Source organism: Mus caroli, chromosome 4, assembly GCF_900094665.2.
Source record: "Mus caroli chromosome 4, CAROLI_EIJ_v1.1, whole genome shotgun sequence".
Lineage (NCBI taxonomy): Eukaryota > Metazoa > Chordata > Mammalia > Rodentia > Muridae > Mus > Mus caroli.
The window spans coordinates 39,290,281-39,305,849 of NC_034573.1; the positions used below are offsets into that span (position 1 = coordinate 39,290,281).

The 15,569-nt window shown below is 44.1% G+C and overlaps 1 protein-coding gene and 1 long non-coding RNA gene across 4 annotated transcripts in view; one reads left to right on the plus strand and one right to left on the minus strand.

Annotated features, from left to right (window-relative positions):
• Frmpd1 (FERM and PDZ domain containing 1) overlaps positions 1-15,569 on the plus strand; it is a 118,696-nt gene that overhangs the window by 55,779 nt on the left and 47,348 nt on the right. For both annotated transcript variants that reach the window (XM_029475742.1, XM_021160346.1), the window contains exon 2: positions 3,233-3,337. In XM_029475742.1, the coding sequence (XP_029331602.1) occupies positions 3,237-3,337 (101 nt within the window). In that variant the 5' untranslated portion in view covers positions 3,233-3,236. The remainder of the gene's footprint in view (positions 1-3,232; positions 3,338-15,569) is intronic.
• LOC110292775 overlaps positions 7,728-15,569 on the minus strand; it is a 14,748-nt gene continuing 6,906 nt past the window's right edge. For both annotated transcript variants that reach the window (XR_002377745.1, XR_002377744.2), the window contains exons 2-3: positions 13,527-13,616; positions 7,728-7,988 (exon numbers count right to left, since the gene is read on the minus strand). This is a non-coding gene — a long non-coding RNA (uncharacterized LOC110292775). The remainder of the gene's footprint in view (positions 7,989-13,526; positions 13,617-15,569) is intronic.

Below are 15,569 nucleotides of genomic sequence, written 5' to 3' on the forward strand. Positions count from 1 at the left end.
TTTGGATATCCTGTGCTCATTTGGTTTGGATATCCTGTGCTCATTTGGATGTGCCTTGGCAATCCTTTCTCCCTGCACCTAATGGAGATGCTTCAATGTTGCTGCTGCTGCTGCTGTTGTTGTTGTTGTTGTTTGAGACAGGGTTTCTCTGTGTAGCCCTTGCTGTCCTAGAACTTGATCTATAGACCAGGCTGCCTGTGAACTCACAGAGACCCGCCTGCCTCTGCCTCCCAAGTGCTGGGATTAAAGTTGTACGCCACCACTGCCTGGCTGATCATTGTTTTTAAGAGTACTCATTTCTCATTAGTCACAGGAAAGGCTGCACTTTCACCTCACTGAACCATCTTTGTCAGAACTCCTGTTTGTATTATGCTGGCCCTACTGAGCAGAAAATTCCCTTCTTTATGCTCTATAAACAGCAGAAATAGCATTGGGGAAAATCAAAATGGCTAAATGCAAACCATACCCTGCAGTGGATTCTGGCATAGAAAAGGAGCGTCGGAGAAACTGATGAGATTTTAATATCGCCTGCAATTTGCCGTTTGGTTAATAGTATTGTGCTGATGTTAATGTCTTAATTTTGAAAAAAAAATATTAAAGGTTATGTAAGATGTTATTTTCAGAACACTGAGTGCAGGACAGATGGCAATTCTGTGTTATCTTTGCAATGTTGTATATATCCCGAATTACTCCTAAAGAGGTTTCTGTTTGGGGTGTGTGTGTGTATGTGTGTGTGTGTTCTGCACCCCCACAGTAGTACATGCATTTTGAGACAGGGTATCACGTAGCCATGCTTGGCCTTAAACTCACTGCGTTGGGGAGGCTGGTTTTGAACTTGAATTTAGGATTCTAGGCATGTGCCGCCATCCCTGGGTTATGTGGGATTGAACCCAAGGCCTTGTGCCTGCTGGGCCAGCCCTCTACTGATTGTGCTACATCCTTGATTCTCAAAGCAGGAAGTTAACCTAAAACAAGACTGAAGTAATTCACTAGGATGAACCTCATACTACAGATGGTAAAAACTCACCTTTGAACTGTCTGTTTGGGGGAATGGAGGGGGCAGTAGAGTTCTTTTTTGAGACAGGGTTCTCTGTGTAGCCCTGGCTGTCCTGGAACTCACTTTGTAGACCAGGCTGGCCTTGAACTCAGAAATCTGCCTGCCTCTGCCTCCCGAGTGCTGGGATTAAAGGTGCGCGCCACCACGCCCGGCATGGCGTAATCTTTTATGAAACGTTTCTATTTGCTTTGTATCTCACTTACTTCCCACTGTTGGACTTTTACTTTGTGTGGTTATTCATTGGGTTACCGTGAAATCACTTTGGTGAATTGAGACCGGCGTTTTTAAGAAGTGAAATAGATTAGACAATAGAAATGTCAATACACATTGATTTACGAAGCATTAATCGTCAAGCACATATCTCTTTTCTTGGTGACCTGGCAACAGTTATCAAAGCACAAATGTGTGTGACCTTTGACCTATCAATAGGGAATCTTATCCAGATATATAACTGCAAACATGCAGAAATGATGTATGTACAGTTAAACCCACTGAGTACTGTTTTTTTTTTAAGACTTATTTATTTATTATATATAAGTACACTGTAGCTGTCTTCAGACACTCCAGAAGAGGGCATCCAATCTCATTACAGGTGGTTGTGAGCCACCATGTGGTTGCTGGGATTTGAACTCAGGACCTCTGGAAGAGCAGTTAGTGCTCTTAACCACTGAGCCATCTCTCCAGCCCCCATGAGTACTGTTTATAATAGCAAAAGACTGGCAATAACCAAAATGTTTATCAGCAGGGGACTACCTTTTAGATTACGGTCCAGTCCACACAGTGAAACAATCAGTTGTCAAAAAGAGTGATGAATGACTCTATGTCCTGATGTAGAAAGATAGCAAGAGTACATACTCAAGGAGAAGAAAAAAGCCTGGTGCGGACAGAACAGTGTGTGTGGTGTGTTACCCTTTGCAGGAAAAAGGACTATAGCATCTTTGTATTTACTCAAACAGCCGTGAAGAAGCTCAGGAGAGAGGATGGCATGGGCTGAGGTCTGGGAAGCTCAGGAGAGAGGATGGCATGGGCTGAGATCTGGGAAGCTCAGGAGAGAGAACGACATGGGCTGAGATCTGGGCGAAGGGACCACTCTCTGAATAGGTTTTTGATTTTACCATAGTAAAAATACTTAGGGTTACCATCTTCATAATTTTTTTCCAAGACAGGGTCTTGTGTCCAGGTTGGCCTGAAACTTGCCATATGGTTGAAGACACCCTTCTGTTTCTGGTCCTCCTGCCTCCACCTCCTGCTTCCTGAGATTGCAGGATTGTTCCATCATGCCCCGTTAATGAGGGGCTGGGAGTTAAACCCAGGGCTTCTTGAATGCTAAGCAAACAGTCTACCAAGGTGAGCTCCGTCTCGCCCCACGTCATCGCACAACTCTTAGCTCACAGTGCAATGCCTGTATCTCTTCTTTTATAGGCCAGCATGGAATTATGCAGGCAAATTATCTATTTAAAAGTTAAACATAAATCACTGAACAGCAGCAGTATTCAGAAGAATTAGCCCATCGTGGGAGTGGGCAGAGAGGTGACTCAGGGAAGCACTGCTGCTCGTCCAGAAGACCTGGGTCTGATTCCCAACACCCACATGGCAGCTCACAGGCTTCTCTAACTCCAGTTCAGTGAATCTAACAGTCTTCCCATGTCCACACAGGAACACAAAATACTCCTATAGATACGATGAAACAAATAAATGTTAAAAAACAAAACAAAACAAAAAAAACAAAAAAACAGGAATTCATGTCAGGTGTGATGGTGCATACTTGTAAATCCAGTACTTGGAGGCCGAGGCAGGAGGTTCGTGAGTTCAAGACCAGCTTGGGTACATAGCAAAACCTTATCTCAAAGTAACAAAAACAAGCAAAAAAATCCAGACAAAAATGCTGGCACATGCTAGCAGGTCCTGGTGGCAACTCAATTGTGAAACCTTACCTTTTGTAAATTCCCTCAGCCTTCTGTGTGAGACACAAAAGCATTCTGTTTACCACAAGCCTGGACTCTTCAGGCAGGGGATGCTGGAGTGTTTGTTCTGTGGAGTGTGAAGAGCTCAGCTCGGAGGGGAACTAGTTATTTGCTCGGTGGGTCTTTGGATGAGCCGGCGTGGATGCGGCAGAGTCCTCATTACAGGCTTGGGTTCGTCTAAGAACATTCTTCTCTCCTCCATTCCACTTAGGTAAATGGAAGAGCTGGACGGCAGCTTATCCCAGACTCGGAAAGCACACAGAATAGAACAGATGGTGGCAAGGTGGCTTCGGCGCTCCCGGGACAGCTCAGCCCGGTAAGGCTCCTGCGCTGGCAGGGGGTCCTATTGGTAGGGGTTTGGTGTCCCTGCGGGAGGAAGTGTCTGTCCTGGAAGGACCTGGGACTTCCTGTCCCTGGCTGGCTTTGATCCACTGCCCTATGCAAAGAGATGACTCTGTCAGCAGACTGAATGGAATGTCTTTTCTTAGACCCCCCACCAACACATCCACAGTCACACTCACCCCAAACCCACACTAATATACAACACACACACACACATGCACGCACACGTTCACATAGACATCCCCAGGCTTACACATGTCATAAGTTCTTTCTGTGTCCTTGTTTCCTGGAGCTGTCCTTCTTTCCCATAGTCCCTGTTTCTTTCTAAACAAAGATGATATCTGATGTGGCTACACAAGACAACTTTAAAATAAAATTTCAAAGCCTTTGTTTTCGCCTGGGATCTTCTGATCTGGTCCTGCCACGGAGCTGAACTGGCAGGAGTCAGGTGCTACTGAGATGCACGCATCCCCCTGACGGAGCCAGGACAGCTGTTCTGCTGCCAACTGGCAAACTTGATCTGGGCTGTGCTGCCTGATTTCAGATTCTCTGAGCCCCACTACAGGGGTGTGAGAAGACCCATAGAATCAGCCCCATTTTACAGACAAAACATGAGGCTCAGAGAGGGACTTCAGAATGACTCGTTTAAGACCACTCTCTCCCCTATTCAAAGACTTTTGGCAGCCTCCATTTTGTAAATGTGTGGGCGTTTTACCTGTATGTGTGCCTGTATCATGTGCTTGCAATGCCCCCAGAGGCCAGAAAGGAGCCTAATCAGGTCCTTTGGAACTGGAGTCATATTAAAAAAAAAAAAAAAAAAAAAAAAGCTAAACGTGGTGGCACATGGTTTTAACCCCAGCCCAGGAGCTTGGCTGAAGCGCTGGGACTTCTGTGAAGAAGCACCAGTCCTCTGTGAGAATCAACGTCTCAGAGGCCCCCAGAGAATAAAGCGCACCATGGATATTGTGTTCCACCTGATGTGGAAGTCCTTCTGGCTCAGCCTCCTGTGAGAGCAGCGAAACTGCTAGCCTAGAGATGGCTGAGTCACAGGAGCCTTGCAGGTAGCCAGGGAGTGCTTGATTCAGGAATGAGACGATTGTTTCCCAACTCTGTGAGATTCCACTCCACAGGTTCTGTGGTGAGATACAGGCTTTCTCTGTATCCCACTCTGTGCTTTAAGTCAATGTGACACCAGCTAGTCAGCTAAAGAGGAGAGAACCACAGTTAAAAAACCGCCTCCATAGGATGGGGCTGTGGGCAAGCCTGTAGGGCACTTTTTAAATTAGTGATTGATGGAGGAGGGCCCAGCGGGTGGTACGTGGGTTCTGGCTTGGGCTGGGCTGGTGGTCCCGGGTTCTATAAGAACAGTGATATGAAAGCATAATCAAATAAACCTTGCCTCCCGAATTTGCTTTGGATGTTACATCACTGCGCTAATGACACTGTCCTTCCCACCTACCTTGTTCACTCCTTATGTGCAGTAAGACTGTCAATACCTGTAGAAGAGAGACCCATTTAACTTGGCGCTGCCTGAGTCTTTCATTTGGAGCTCATGGCCTCCTACTTCTTTCATAAGTGTGCATGGAGGCAACCAACCTCTAGAAAGTTCTCTCCTCAAATCCCTCTTCATCACCTACAATGAAACTCTACCATTCAAAGCAGACACTTCAGGAAATTTTAATATATATTTGCATAGACCCAGGATTGTGTGACAGTCACCATAACTCCACTTTTGGAATGCTGGCAGTACTCTACCAAGGGCCCTTCCCCTTCCCTCCCCCTCCCCTCCCCTCCTCCCCCTCCAGCATTCACTTTGCTGCTGTTCCTCACTAGTCCCAGCTGCTTGCTGCCTGAACAAGAAATGCTCCTTCAGATAGTTCTCATAAATGGAGCCACTCATTTGAGGAGCCCTGCGCATGGTGCCTTCCACTTAACATCCATTCAAACCCACGGCATGATAGCAGGAGTCCGTATGTCCGTCCTACCCTTCCACCTCCGAATAATCTCCCACCGTTGAATATTTTGTCGGCTGATACTGTGTGATATAAGCATTTGGGTGGCCTTCCTTTTGTGACTATTATGAATTATGTGAACATTTGCATAAAGCATTTTGGAGGGTAGTAGCCAGGTCATGTGGTGACTTTGTTTACTCTTTGGAAGAACGCGGCTAAAGTGTCTGAAGTGACTATACTGTTTGCATTTCTACCAGGGTGGTGTGAGGGTTTCAGTTCTTTGCCAAGACTTGTTGTTAGTCATCTTTTTGATAGTGGCCTTCATGGTAAGTGTGAAGTTGTCTTTTGTGTTCATTTACTTTTTAAATTTGTTCGTTCATTTTGGTTGCTTTTCTTTTCAGACAGGGCCTCGTGTAGCCCATAGCCTTGGGCTCACTGGAGCTCCCTTGGGCTCCTGTAGCTTCAGATGGCCTTAAATTCCTCACCTTCCTAAATCTGACTCTTGAGAGCTGGAATTACAGGCATGTGCCCCTGACTTAGTTCTGGTTTCGTTGCTATGATAAAAAATACCCGGACAAAACACACCTCAAGGGAAAAAACAAAAAGGTTATTTTAGTTCACAGTTCAGGCACAGCCCATTGTGTGGAAGAGGAGGGGCAAGCAGGAATTTGAAGTAGCTATTCATACTGCTTCCTCAGTCAGAGAAGGGTGGTGCTCAGAGCTCTCTTCTCTGTCTCTCTCTGTCTCTGTCTCTGTCTCTGTCTCTCTCTCTCTCTCTCATATCCAGGAGCCATCCTATAAAACGATGTCACCTCAGGCAACCTAGTCATGAAAATCCCTAGTAGGCATGGTACAATTGCCCACCTTTAATCCCAACAGTCAGGAAGCAGAAGTGGGAGAAGCTCTCTGAGTGTGAGGCCAGCCTGGTCTACAGGCCAGCCTGGGATGAAACTGAGTCTCAAAAACAAAACAAAGCGGCGGGGGGTGGGGTGGGGGACCTTCCATGTCCTCTTGAGTGTCCTGCTGAGATGACAACTGGATTCAACCTTTGCAGCCATCATCCCCAACTCTGTCTTGTGGTTTTGGTCTGCATTTTCCCAATTAGACAAAATGATATTGAACAGGTTTCTGTGCATCTAGAGAGCCCATCCGTCTCTGTCTCTGTGTCTCTCTCCATCTCTCATCTTTTCTCTTTACTGAAGGGAAGTTAAAAAGAAGGAAGAGAGAGGCCCCCATTCTCAGCTACTGAAGACACCATTTCTGTGTCTCTGTCTCCAGAACAATTCACACAGTCTTCAAACTGCTTCTCACCTCTAACCCTGCACCCTTCAGGAGAAAAGTCCGTGGTACCTACCATCTGCCACCACATCCTCCTGAGAGCCCCCGCACTCTGTCCATCAGCACCTCCTACCTTCAGCCATACCTCAGGTCCAGCTGCCTCCGCTGTCCCTGGAACACTCTGGTCATTTTTTATTACCCCAGTCAACTCTCTGCCCGTGTGGATGTTCCAGAATGCACGAAGCTCCACCTGTAGTGTAGCCACCTCCCATTGCTCACCCACTCCCCACACTGCCGGGTGACCTAGAACCTTCTGTGCTTGTTTGTTGCCACTATCCCTACCCAATTATCACTTGGCCCTTCTCCCCTCCTGTCATGTATGAGACTAGGACCAAGTGTCTTGTTTTACAGTGTAACTCCAGCCATAGCAGAGTGTGTACTGTGTGATACATGCTCAATAAACTTGATTGATTTATTTTGAGAAAGGGTCTTTTACTCTGTAGTTTTGGCTGGCCTGGAACTTGCTATGTGAATAAACTAGACTGGCTTTGAACTCACAGAGGCACCCTGAGGGCTAGGATTCAAGGCATGTGTCATGTGTCACCATCCCTGACTTAAGTACATTTAAGGATTGGTGGGGAGCTGTTTTTTTGTTTTGTTTTGTTTTTTTGTTTTTGTTTTTTGAGACAGGCTTTTTGTGTGTGTAGCCCTGGCTGTCCTAGAATTAACTCTGTAGACCAGGCTGGCCTCAAACTAAGAGACATATACCTGTTTATGCCCCTGAGTGCTAGTATTAAAGGCATGAACTACCAACACCCAGCATATATTTAAAATTTCCAAAGTTGTGGGATGATTTCGTGGTTTTGCCACATGAATGGAAACCTGAATTCCATTCCTAGAATCCTTCAGAAGCTGAAAGGAGAGCACTGACTCGAGAGAGTTCCCTTTGGGTCACATGTACAGAGTAACTCACTCACATACACACACACATACACACACACTCATTCTGTCTCTCTGTCTCTGTCTCTCTCTCACACACACACATACATACACACATAAACACACAAATAAAAACACATACATATACATAAACATACACACATACATATATACACACTCATAACGAATCAAAAATATTTTTATTTTAACTTTATTATGTGTGTGTGTCTGCATATTGTGTGACATGTACATGTCTGGTACCTGCAGAGGCCAGAAAAGGGCATGGGGTCCCTTAGAGCTGGAGTTATAGATGGTTGTGAGCTACTACATGGTGCTGGGAATGGAACCCGAGTCCTTCAGGAAGAGCAGACAGCTCTCTTAAATGATAAGCCATGGATTTTTCTCTGTCCCTCCTTCTTCCAAGAGTACATCTTGGTAGCACACAGTTTTAAGACACTAGAGAAATTGAAAAAAGGAATAGGGATATTAAAAATACATTACAGATACAAGACCAGGACTTCACATCTCATTATTTGAGTCTCAGTAGTGTTGGCTCATTAGCTAGGGCCAGCAGTGAAGAAAGTTCCTTGAAGGGTTATCTGTGGTCCAGGAAGCAGGTTAGACCGTTCTGCATTCATATTCTAGTTTTTTCAAAGACTTGAAATAACTTCAGTCTTGTTCTTACTTTACTTACATAGCTATTTCTCCATAATATTTAAATTTTATGTTTGGCTTGAAGTATATTACGTAGTAGGGGTGATACGGGCGAGAGTCATTTGAGAAGAGGGACCATCTGTACAAACCCTTTGGGCATTTAGTTGATTAATAATTGATATGGTGGGGGCTGGAGAGATGGCCCAGTGGTTAAGAGCACTGACTGCTCTTCCAGAGATCCTGAGTTCAATTCCCAACAACCATATGGTGGCTCACAACCATCTGTAATGGGATCTGATGCCTTCTTCTGGTGTGTGTGAAGACAGCAACAGTGTGCTCATATACATAAAATAAATAAATCTTCTTTAAAAAAAATTGATGTGGCACGGCCCATCCTGCTGTGGATGTGCCCTCCTGGCTGCAGACAACAAACTGAATGAGTCATGAGGAACACGCCAGGAAACCAAGTTCCACCATGGTCTCTGCTTCAGTTCCTGCCTCTAGGTCCCTGCCTTTAGTTCCCCCTCCCGGACCCACCCCCAACTTCCTTGGATGATGGACTATATTGTGACACTGTAGGCTGAAATATAAGCCCTTTTCTTCCCACGTTGCTTTCCTTCATGGTACTTTACCAGAGCAATAGAAACACTGCTTTGACAGTTTGCAATTCATTTTTATTTTTTTATTTACTTCCCGATCATAGCCCCACTCCCTCCTCTCTTCCCAGTCTTACCCTTAAAAAAAAAAAATCCCTCCCCTCACTGCCCCCTCCCCTTGGGAAGACCCCACCCTGGGGCATCTAGTCAGTCCAAGTACAGAGGCAGGGGATCCAGTGGCAGGGAGTAGAGGCTGAGACAGCCCAGCTTCACTTGTTAGGGGAACCACATGGAGACCAAGCTTCATGTCTGCTACAAATGTGTAGGGAGGAGCCTAGGTCCAGCCCCTGGTTGCTCCCTGGTTGGTGGCCTAAGCTTTGTGAGGCCCCGTGGTCCCACGTTAGTTGGTTCTATCTGACTTCTTGTGGTGACCTTGATCCCTCTGACCTGCTCACTTTTACCCCCTACTCTTCCACAAGACTTCCCAGGCTCTGCCTGATGTCTGGCTGTGGGTCTCTGCATCTGCCTCCATCCACTGCTGGATGAAGCCTCTCGGGAGACAGTCATGCTAAGTTTCCGTCTGCAAGCATAGCGGAGTATCATTAATAGTGTCAGCGTTTGGCTTTCACAAATGAGATGGGTCTCAAATTGGTGCAGTCACTGGTTGGCTGTTCCCTCAGTCTCTTCTCTATCTTTATCCCAAAACATCTTGTTGGCAGGACAAATTTTTGGGTTGAAGATTTTGTGAGTGGTTTGATGCCCCCTTCCTCCCCTGGAAGTCTTGCCTGGCTACAGGAAGTAGCCACTTCAGTCTCTATATCCCCCTCTGGTAGGAATCTCAGCTGGGGTCACCCCTATAAACTCCCCATATCCTCTTCTGTCCCAGGCCTCAGCTACTCACCAGAGATGTTGCCCTTCCAATTTCTATTCTCACTTCTAGCCGTCTCTTGCCCCCTCCTCACCTCCTCTCCTTCCCAGTCCCCTCTCTCCATCCACCTCTGATGACTGTTTAGTTTCCCCTTCTGAGTGAGAGTCATACATCCTCCATTGGGCTCTCCTTATTATCCAGGTCCTTTGTGTCTGTGGTTGTAGCATGGTTGCCCTGCACTTCATGGCTAATGTCCATTTATAAGTGAGTATATACCATGTATGTCCTTTTGGGTCTGGGTTACTTTGCTCAGGATGTTATTCAAAAGTCCCATCCATTTGCCTGCAAAACTCATGATGTCTTTGTTTTAAGAGCTGAATAGTATTCCATTGTGTAAATGAACCACATTTTCTGTGTCTATTCTTCAGTTGAGGGACATCTGGGTTGTCTTCAGTTTCTGGCTATTATATATAAAGCTGCTATGAACATAGTTGAGCAAGTGTCCCTGTGGTATACTGGGGCACCTTTTGGGTATATGCTGAGGAATGGTGTAGCTGGTCTGAGGTAGAACTATTCCCAGTTTTCTGAGAAATCACTAAATTGGTTTCCAGAGTGGTTGTACAAGTTTGCAGTCCCACCAACAATGGAGGAGTGTTCCCCTTGCTCCACATCCTTGCCAGCATGTGCTGTCATTTGAGCTTTTGGTCTTAGCCATTCTGATTGGTGTAAGGTGGCATTACAGGGTCATTTCCTTGATGACTAAGGATGTTGAAACTTTCTTTTAAGTGTTGCTTAGCCATTTGAGATTCTTCCGTTGCGAATTCTCCATTTAGCTTGTACCCCATTTTTAATTGGATTGTTTAGAGTGTTGGTATCTAATTTTTTAGTTCTTTTAGACATTAGCCCTCTGTCAGATATAAGGTTGGTGAAGATCCTTCCCCAATCTGTAGGCTGCCATTTTGTCCTATTGATGATGTCCTTTGCCTTACAGAAGCTTTTCAGTCTCATGAGGTCCCATTGATTAATTGTTGATCTTAGAGACTGAGTCACTGGTGTTCTGTTTAGGAAGTTGTCTCCTTACCAATGAGTTCAAGGCTATTCCCTACTTTCTGGTCTATAATGTTTAGTGTATCTGATTTTATGCTGAGGTTTTTTTTTTAAGATTTATTTATTTATTATATCTAAGTACACTGTAGCTGTCTTTAGACACACCAGAAGAGGCATCAGGTCTCATTACAGGTGGTTGTGAGCCACCATGTGGTTGCTGGGATTTGAACTCAGGACCTTTGGAAGAGCAGTCAGTGCTCATAACCTCTGAGCCATCTCTCCAGCTCTATGCTGAGGTTTTTTTGATCTATTTGGACTGAATTTTGTACAAGGTAATAGATATGAAACTGAACAACTCTCTTCCCAGTGAAGAGATAAAAAAAATTAAAGACTTTCTAGAATCCAATGAAATGAAGGCAGAGCATATCCCAATTTATGGGACACAATGAAAGCAGCACTAAGAGGAAAGTTCATAGAACTAAAGACCTCCATAAAGAAATGAGAAAGTTCTTATACCAGCAATTTTAAAGTATATCTGAAAGCTCTAGGAAAAAAAAAAAAAAAAAAGAAGCAAACACACTGCAAGAGGAGTAGAGGCAAGAAAAAAAAATCACACTCAGGGCTGATATCAATTAGAAACAAAGAAAACAATACAAAGAATCAATGAAACCAAGAAATGGTTCTTTGAGAAAATCAATAAAATAGACAAACCCTTAACCAAACTAAAAGACAGACAGACAGACAGACAGTATCCAAATAAACAAAATCAGAAATGAAAAGGGAAATATAACAACAGACACCTAAGAAATTCAAAGAATCATTTGATCTTCAAAAGCCTGGACTCCAAAAGGTGGAAAAGCTTAAGGAAATGGGTAATTTTCTAGACAGTACAGACTGTTTAGAAGAGCTGCATCACAGCATCACAGGGAAATTGTAACCTAAAAACCTTAACTTGTCATTTCCCTTACAAATAAATGAGGGGTTTTTGGTTCATTTGTCGTTTGTTTGTTTTGAGACAAAGTTTCACTATGTAGCCTTGGCTGATCTGTCTGAGACTCAAAGAGACCTACCTATCTGTTCCTGCCTCCCAGGAATTGCTGGGTTTTTCTGACACAGGGTTTCTCTGTGTAGCCCTGTTTGGCCTGGAACTCAATTCTGTAGACCAGGCTCACAGATTTGCCTGCCTCTGCCTCCCAAGTGCTAGGATTAAAGATGTGTGCCACTCACCCAGCCTAGTTTTCTTTTTAAATCTTTTTAGGACTATAGAAATGAGGCTATACTGGCTTAGAAGCTGATATTCCACGTGTCCTTTCTCTGACAGAAGTTATTGTTTCTATATAGTTAAAGCACTTCTTTTCCTCGATGCATTTCTTTATTACATCTAAATTTAAAATAATCTTGAAGCCGGGCGGTGGTGGCGCACGCCTTTAATCCCAGCACTTGGGAGGCAGAGGCAGGTAGATTTCTGAGTTCGAGGCCAGCCTGGTCTACAAAGTGAGTTCCAGGACAGCCAGAGCTATACAGAGAAACCCTGTCTCGAAAAACAAAAAAACAAAATAAAAAAAAATAATCTTGACCTGGGGCTGCAGGGATTGCTCAGTCACTAAAAAGTGTGCTCAGGTCCTTAGCGTTCATGTCAAAGCTGTGTAGAGCAGGATATGTCTGGAACTCCAGCAATAGTGGGTCCCTACAGCTCATTGGCAAGCCAGTTCACCCAGATGGCGAGCTCCAGGTTCAGTGAGAACTCCCATTCCAAAAATAAATAAATAAATTACAAAAGACTCTGTCTCAAAAAAGGGAAACAAAGGGATTTTCAATATTCTCCCAGAAAAGAAATGATAAATAACGTTGATTTGAACATCACGTGATGTGTATAGGTATATTGATACCCCATAAATATGTACAGTTATGTGTCCTATATATGCAAAATTTTATTTCAAAAGGAAAAAATAAGGTGAAGCATGACCAGGAAAGGCATCCAGCATCAACCTCTGGCCTACACACACACACACATTTTTTTTTTAAAAAATCTTAACCTAATGGAAGTTTTACTTTTTAATTGAGCATAGTTTAAGATATTCTTAATGTTCTTCAATGTTGAATTTATTTTAATATAATCTAGGACATAAAGATATAGCTTGATTTTTTTTTTCTAGGATATTAAGCAGTTGTGAGTCACTTTGCCTTTGTAATTCACAGGTTTCTTGCTTCATCCTGACTCAGGTGATAAGAACCGTTCCTGGAGCCAGGCAGTTGTGGTGCATGCCTTTAATCCCAGCACTTGGGAGGCAGAGGCAGGCAGACTTCTGAGTTCGAGGCCAGCCTGGTCTACAGAGTTAGTTCCAGGACATCCAGGGCTACACAGAGAAACCCTGTCTCGAAAAAACCAAAAAAAAAAAAAAAAAGAACTGTTCCTGGGCCATTGAACTTACTGACTGCTTTATATGGCTATGTTAAAACCACTTGTATTAATTGTATCATTCACCTCATTTCCTGTTAAACCAGGCTTCGTTTCCAGAGCTTTTGCTCCTGCTTGCCATTTCTGCCATAGTGAATAATTTCACCTGGTTATTAGTGCAAGCATGACACTGAATTTTCCAAACTTTAGAGATGGGAGCTCTACATAGCAAGATTAATTAGTTTTATCCTTAAGCTCAGGAAAGATTTCTTTCAATCTAGCTTGACTCTCAGAACTGAATGTAGTTCACGTATGTACACACACATGTGTACATATGTACATATGGCATCTCAGTGTCACAAGCTCCTCCAACTGGCTTTACACACATCCCAGACTTATTTGTCCAGCCCCAGCATCCATAGCCTACTTACCATGAAGTAGAGGTGGCCTTTTCTGTCTTTTCCAATATTCCTAATGATAAATATCCTTTCAGGTACCAGATTTTTCTAATGCTTCTTGACCTGTGAGCAAAAGTAGAAAGATTTGAGCATAGTCTGGAAGACAAGCTCTTATGCTGGCCTTGAACTCGTTGTGTGGTCCAGGCTGGCTGCCCCAGCTTCCCAAATGTTGGGATTACATTCTTTTTTTTTTTTTAAGATTTATTTATTTATTATATGTAAGTACACTGTAGCTGTCCTCAGACACTCCAGAAGAGGGCGCCAGATCTCGTTACGGATGGTTGTGAGCCACCATGTGGTTGCTGGGATTTGAACTCTGGACCTCTGGAAGAGCAGTCGGGTGCTCTTACCCACTGAGCCATCTCACCAGTCCGGGATTACATTCTTGTACTACTGTGTTTACCTCCAAATCATGTTTAAAGTAGTAACAGGTCTGGGGATACAATATAGTAACATCACTTTCCCGGTGTTTGTAAGGCCCTGGGTTCCATCCCTCAAATCACAAAATAATAAATAGTAAGGATGGAAAATATCCCCTCAAGTGTGGGGGTGCTACACTCACAACATCTACATTGACTGCCTGCCTAGATACTGTCCCAACACCAGAACATTCCTCTGACTGTGACAACAGGCTAACTCCCTTTTCGATACAGACCCGCCGCTATCCCAGCTTTTTCTGAATACATTTCAAGGTATAAAATCTGGTTTATACCAGAGTCAGCTTCTAAAAAATCACTGAAGCTAAACATAATAAGGTGTTTAAACATAGATTCAAAACTGCTTCTCCGCAAGCCGCTGGAACACGAGACTGATTCTGCGTAGAGGTAAGATGCACTTCCCAGAGTCTCAGTGAACAGAGGAGAGGTCAGAGGATATTGGAAGCATAATCTATTTCCACCTGGCATTATTTTCTTTTTCAGTGTTATTGATCAGGTCAGCATGAACTTATGACCTTATATGATTTAGCATTAACCTCTACAAACTATTTAGATGAATTGACCATGTTTTCTCTGCTCCTACCTTGGGGTAAATCCAGTTACCTAATGGGCACTCCATTAGCGTAATGACGAGTCTTCTGCTATTTGGTTGTAAGCTCAGAGAAGTGGCCTCCAACTTATGATTGGAGCGCACCAGACATTGCCACAGTGGTAGACAGATGGTTGGGGGGCACCAGGCATTGCCACAGTGGTAGACAGATGGTTGGAGGGCACCAGGCATTGCCACAGTGGTAGACAGATGGTTGGGGGAGGGGGGGCACCAAGCATTGACATAGAGGTACACAGATGTGGTTTTGGATCACCATTTAGTTTTCTATTTAAAACATGTCTCAGAAGAGGACATTTCATTATAGAAACCATTTCTTCCAGCTACTGTCAAATATTAAATGTTCTCTTCCAGAGAGACCAGTCTGTTCATATACTTACATAATCCCTTTCCAAGCCAAAAGCTAGACGTGGCCTTTGGGGAAAATGTCAACTCCAGTCTTTGAGCCAAAGTCACAAATGCTATCCAGGGATTAAAACACAATGGGGCCTTGTTTGTCTTCCACTGTTAAAGAGTACACCCTTTAAGGAAAAGTGTCAGATAAGTGAAGCCCACTCACCTGGAAAGCACAGAGACAGAGTCAGTCTAAACCCCATGGTAAGAGGGTGTGCTCTTTCGTTTATTCTCCAAACAGTTACTGTATTAGTCAGGGTTCTCTAGAGTCACAGAACTTATGGATAGTCTCTATATAGTAAAAGAATTTATTGATGACTTACAGTCGGCAGCCCAATTCCCAACAATGGTTCAGTCGCAGCTGTGAATGGAAGTCCAAGGATCTAGCAGTTACTCAGTCTCACACAGCAAGCAGGCGAAGGAGCAAGAACTCGACTCCCTTCTTCCAATGTCCTTATATTGTCTCCATCAGAAGGTGTAGCCCAGATTAAAGGTGTGTTCCACCACACCTTTAATCCCAGATGAAAGGTGTAGCCCAGATTAAATCTCCTTAAACTCGGAGATTTAATCTTCTGGAAT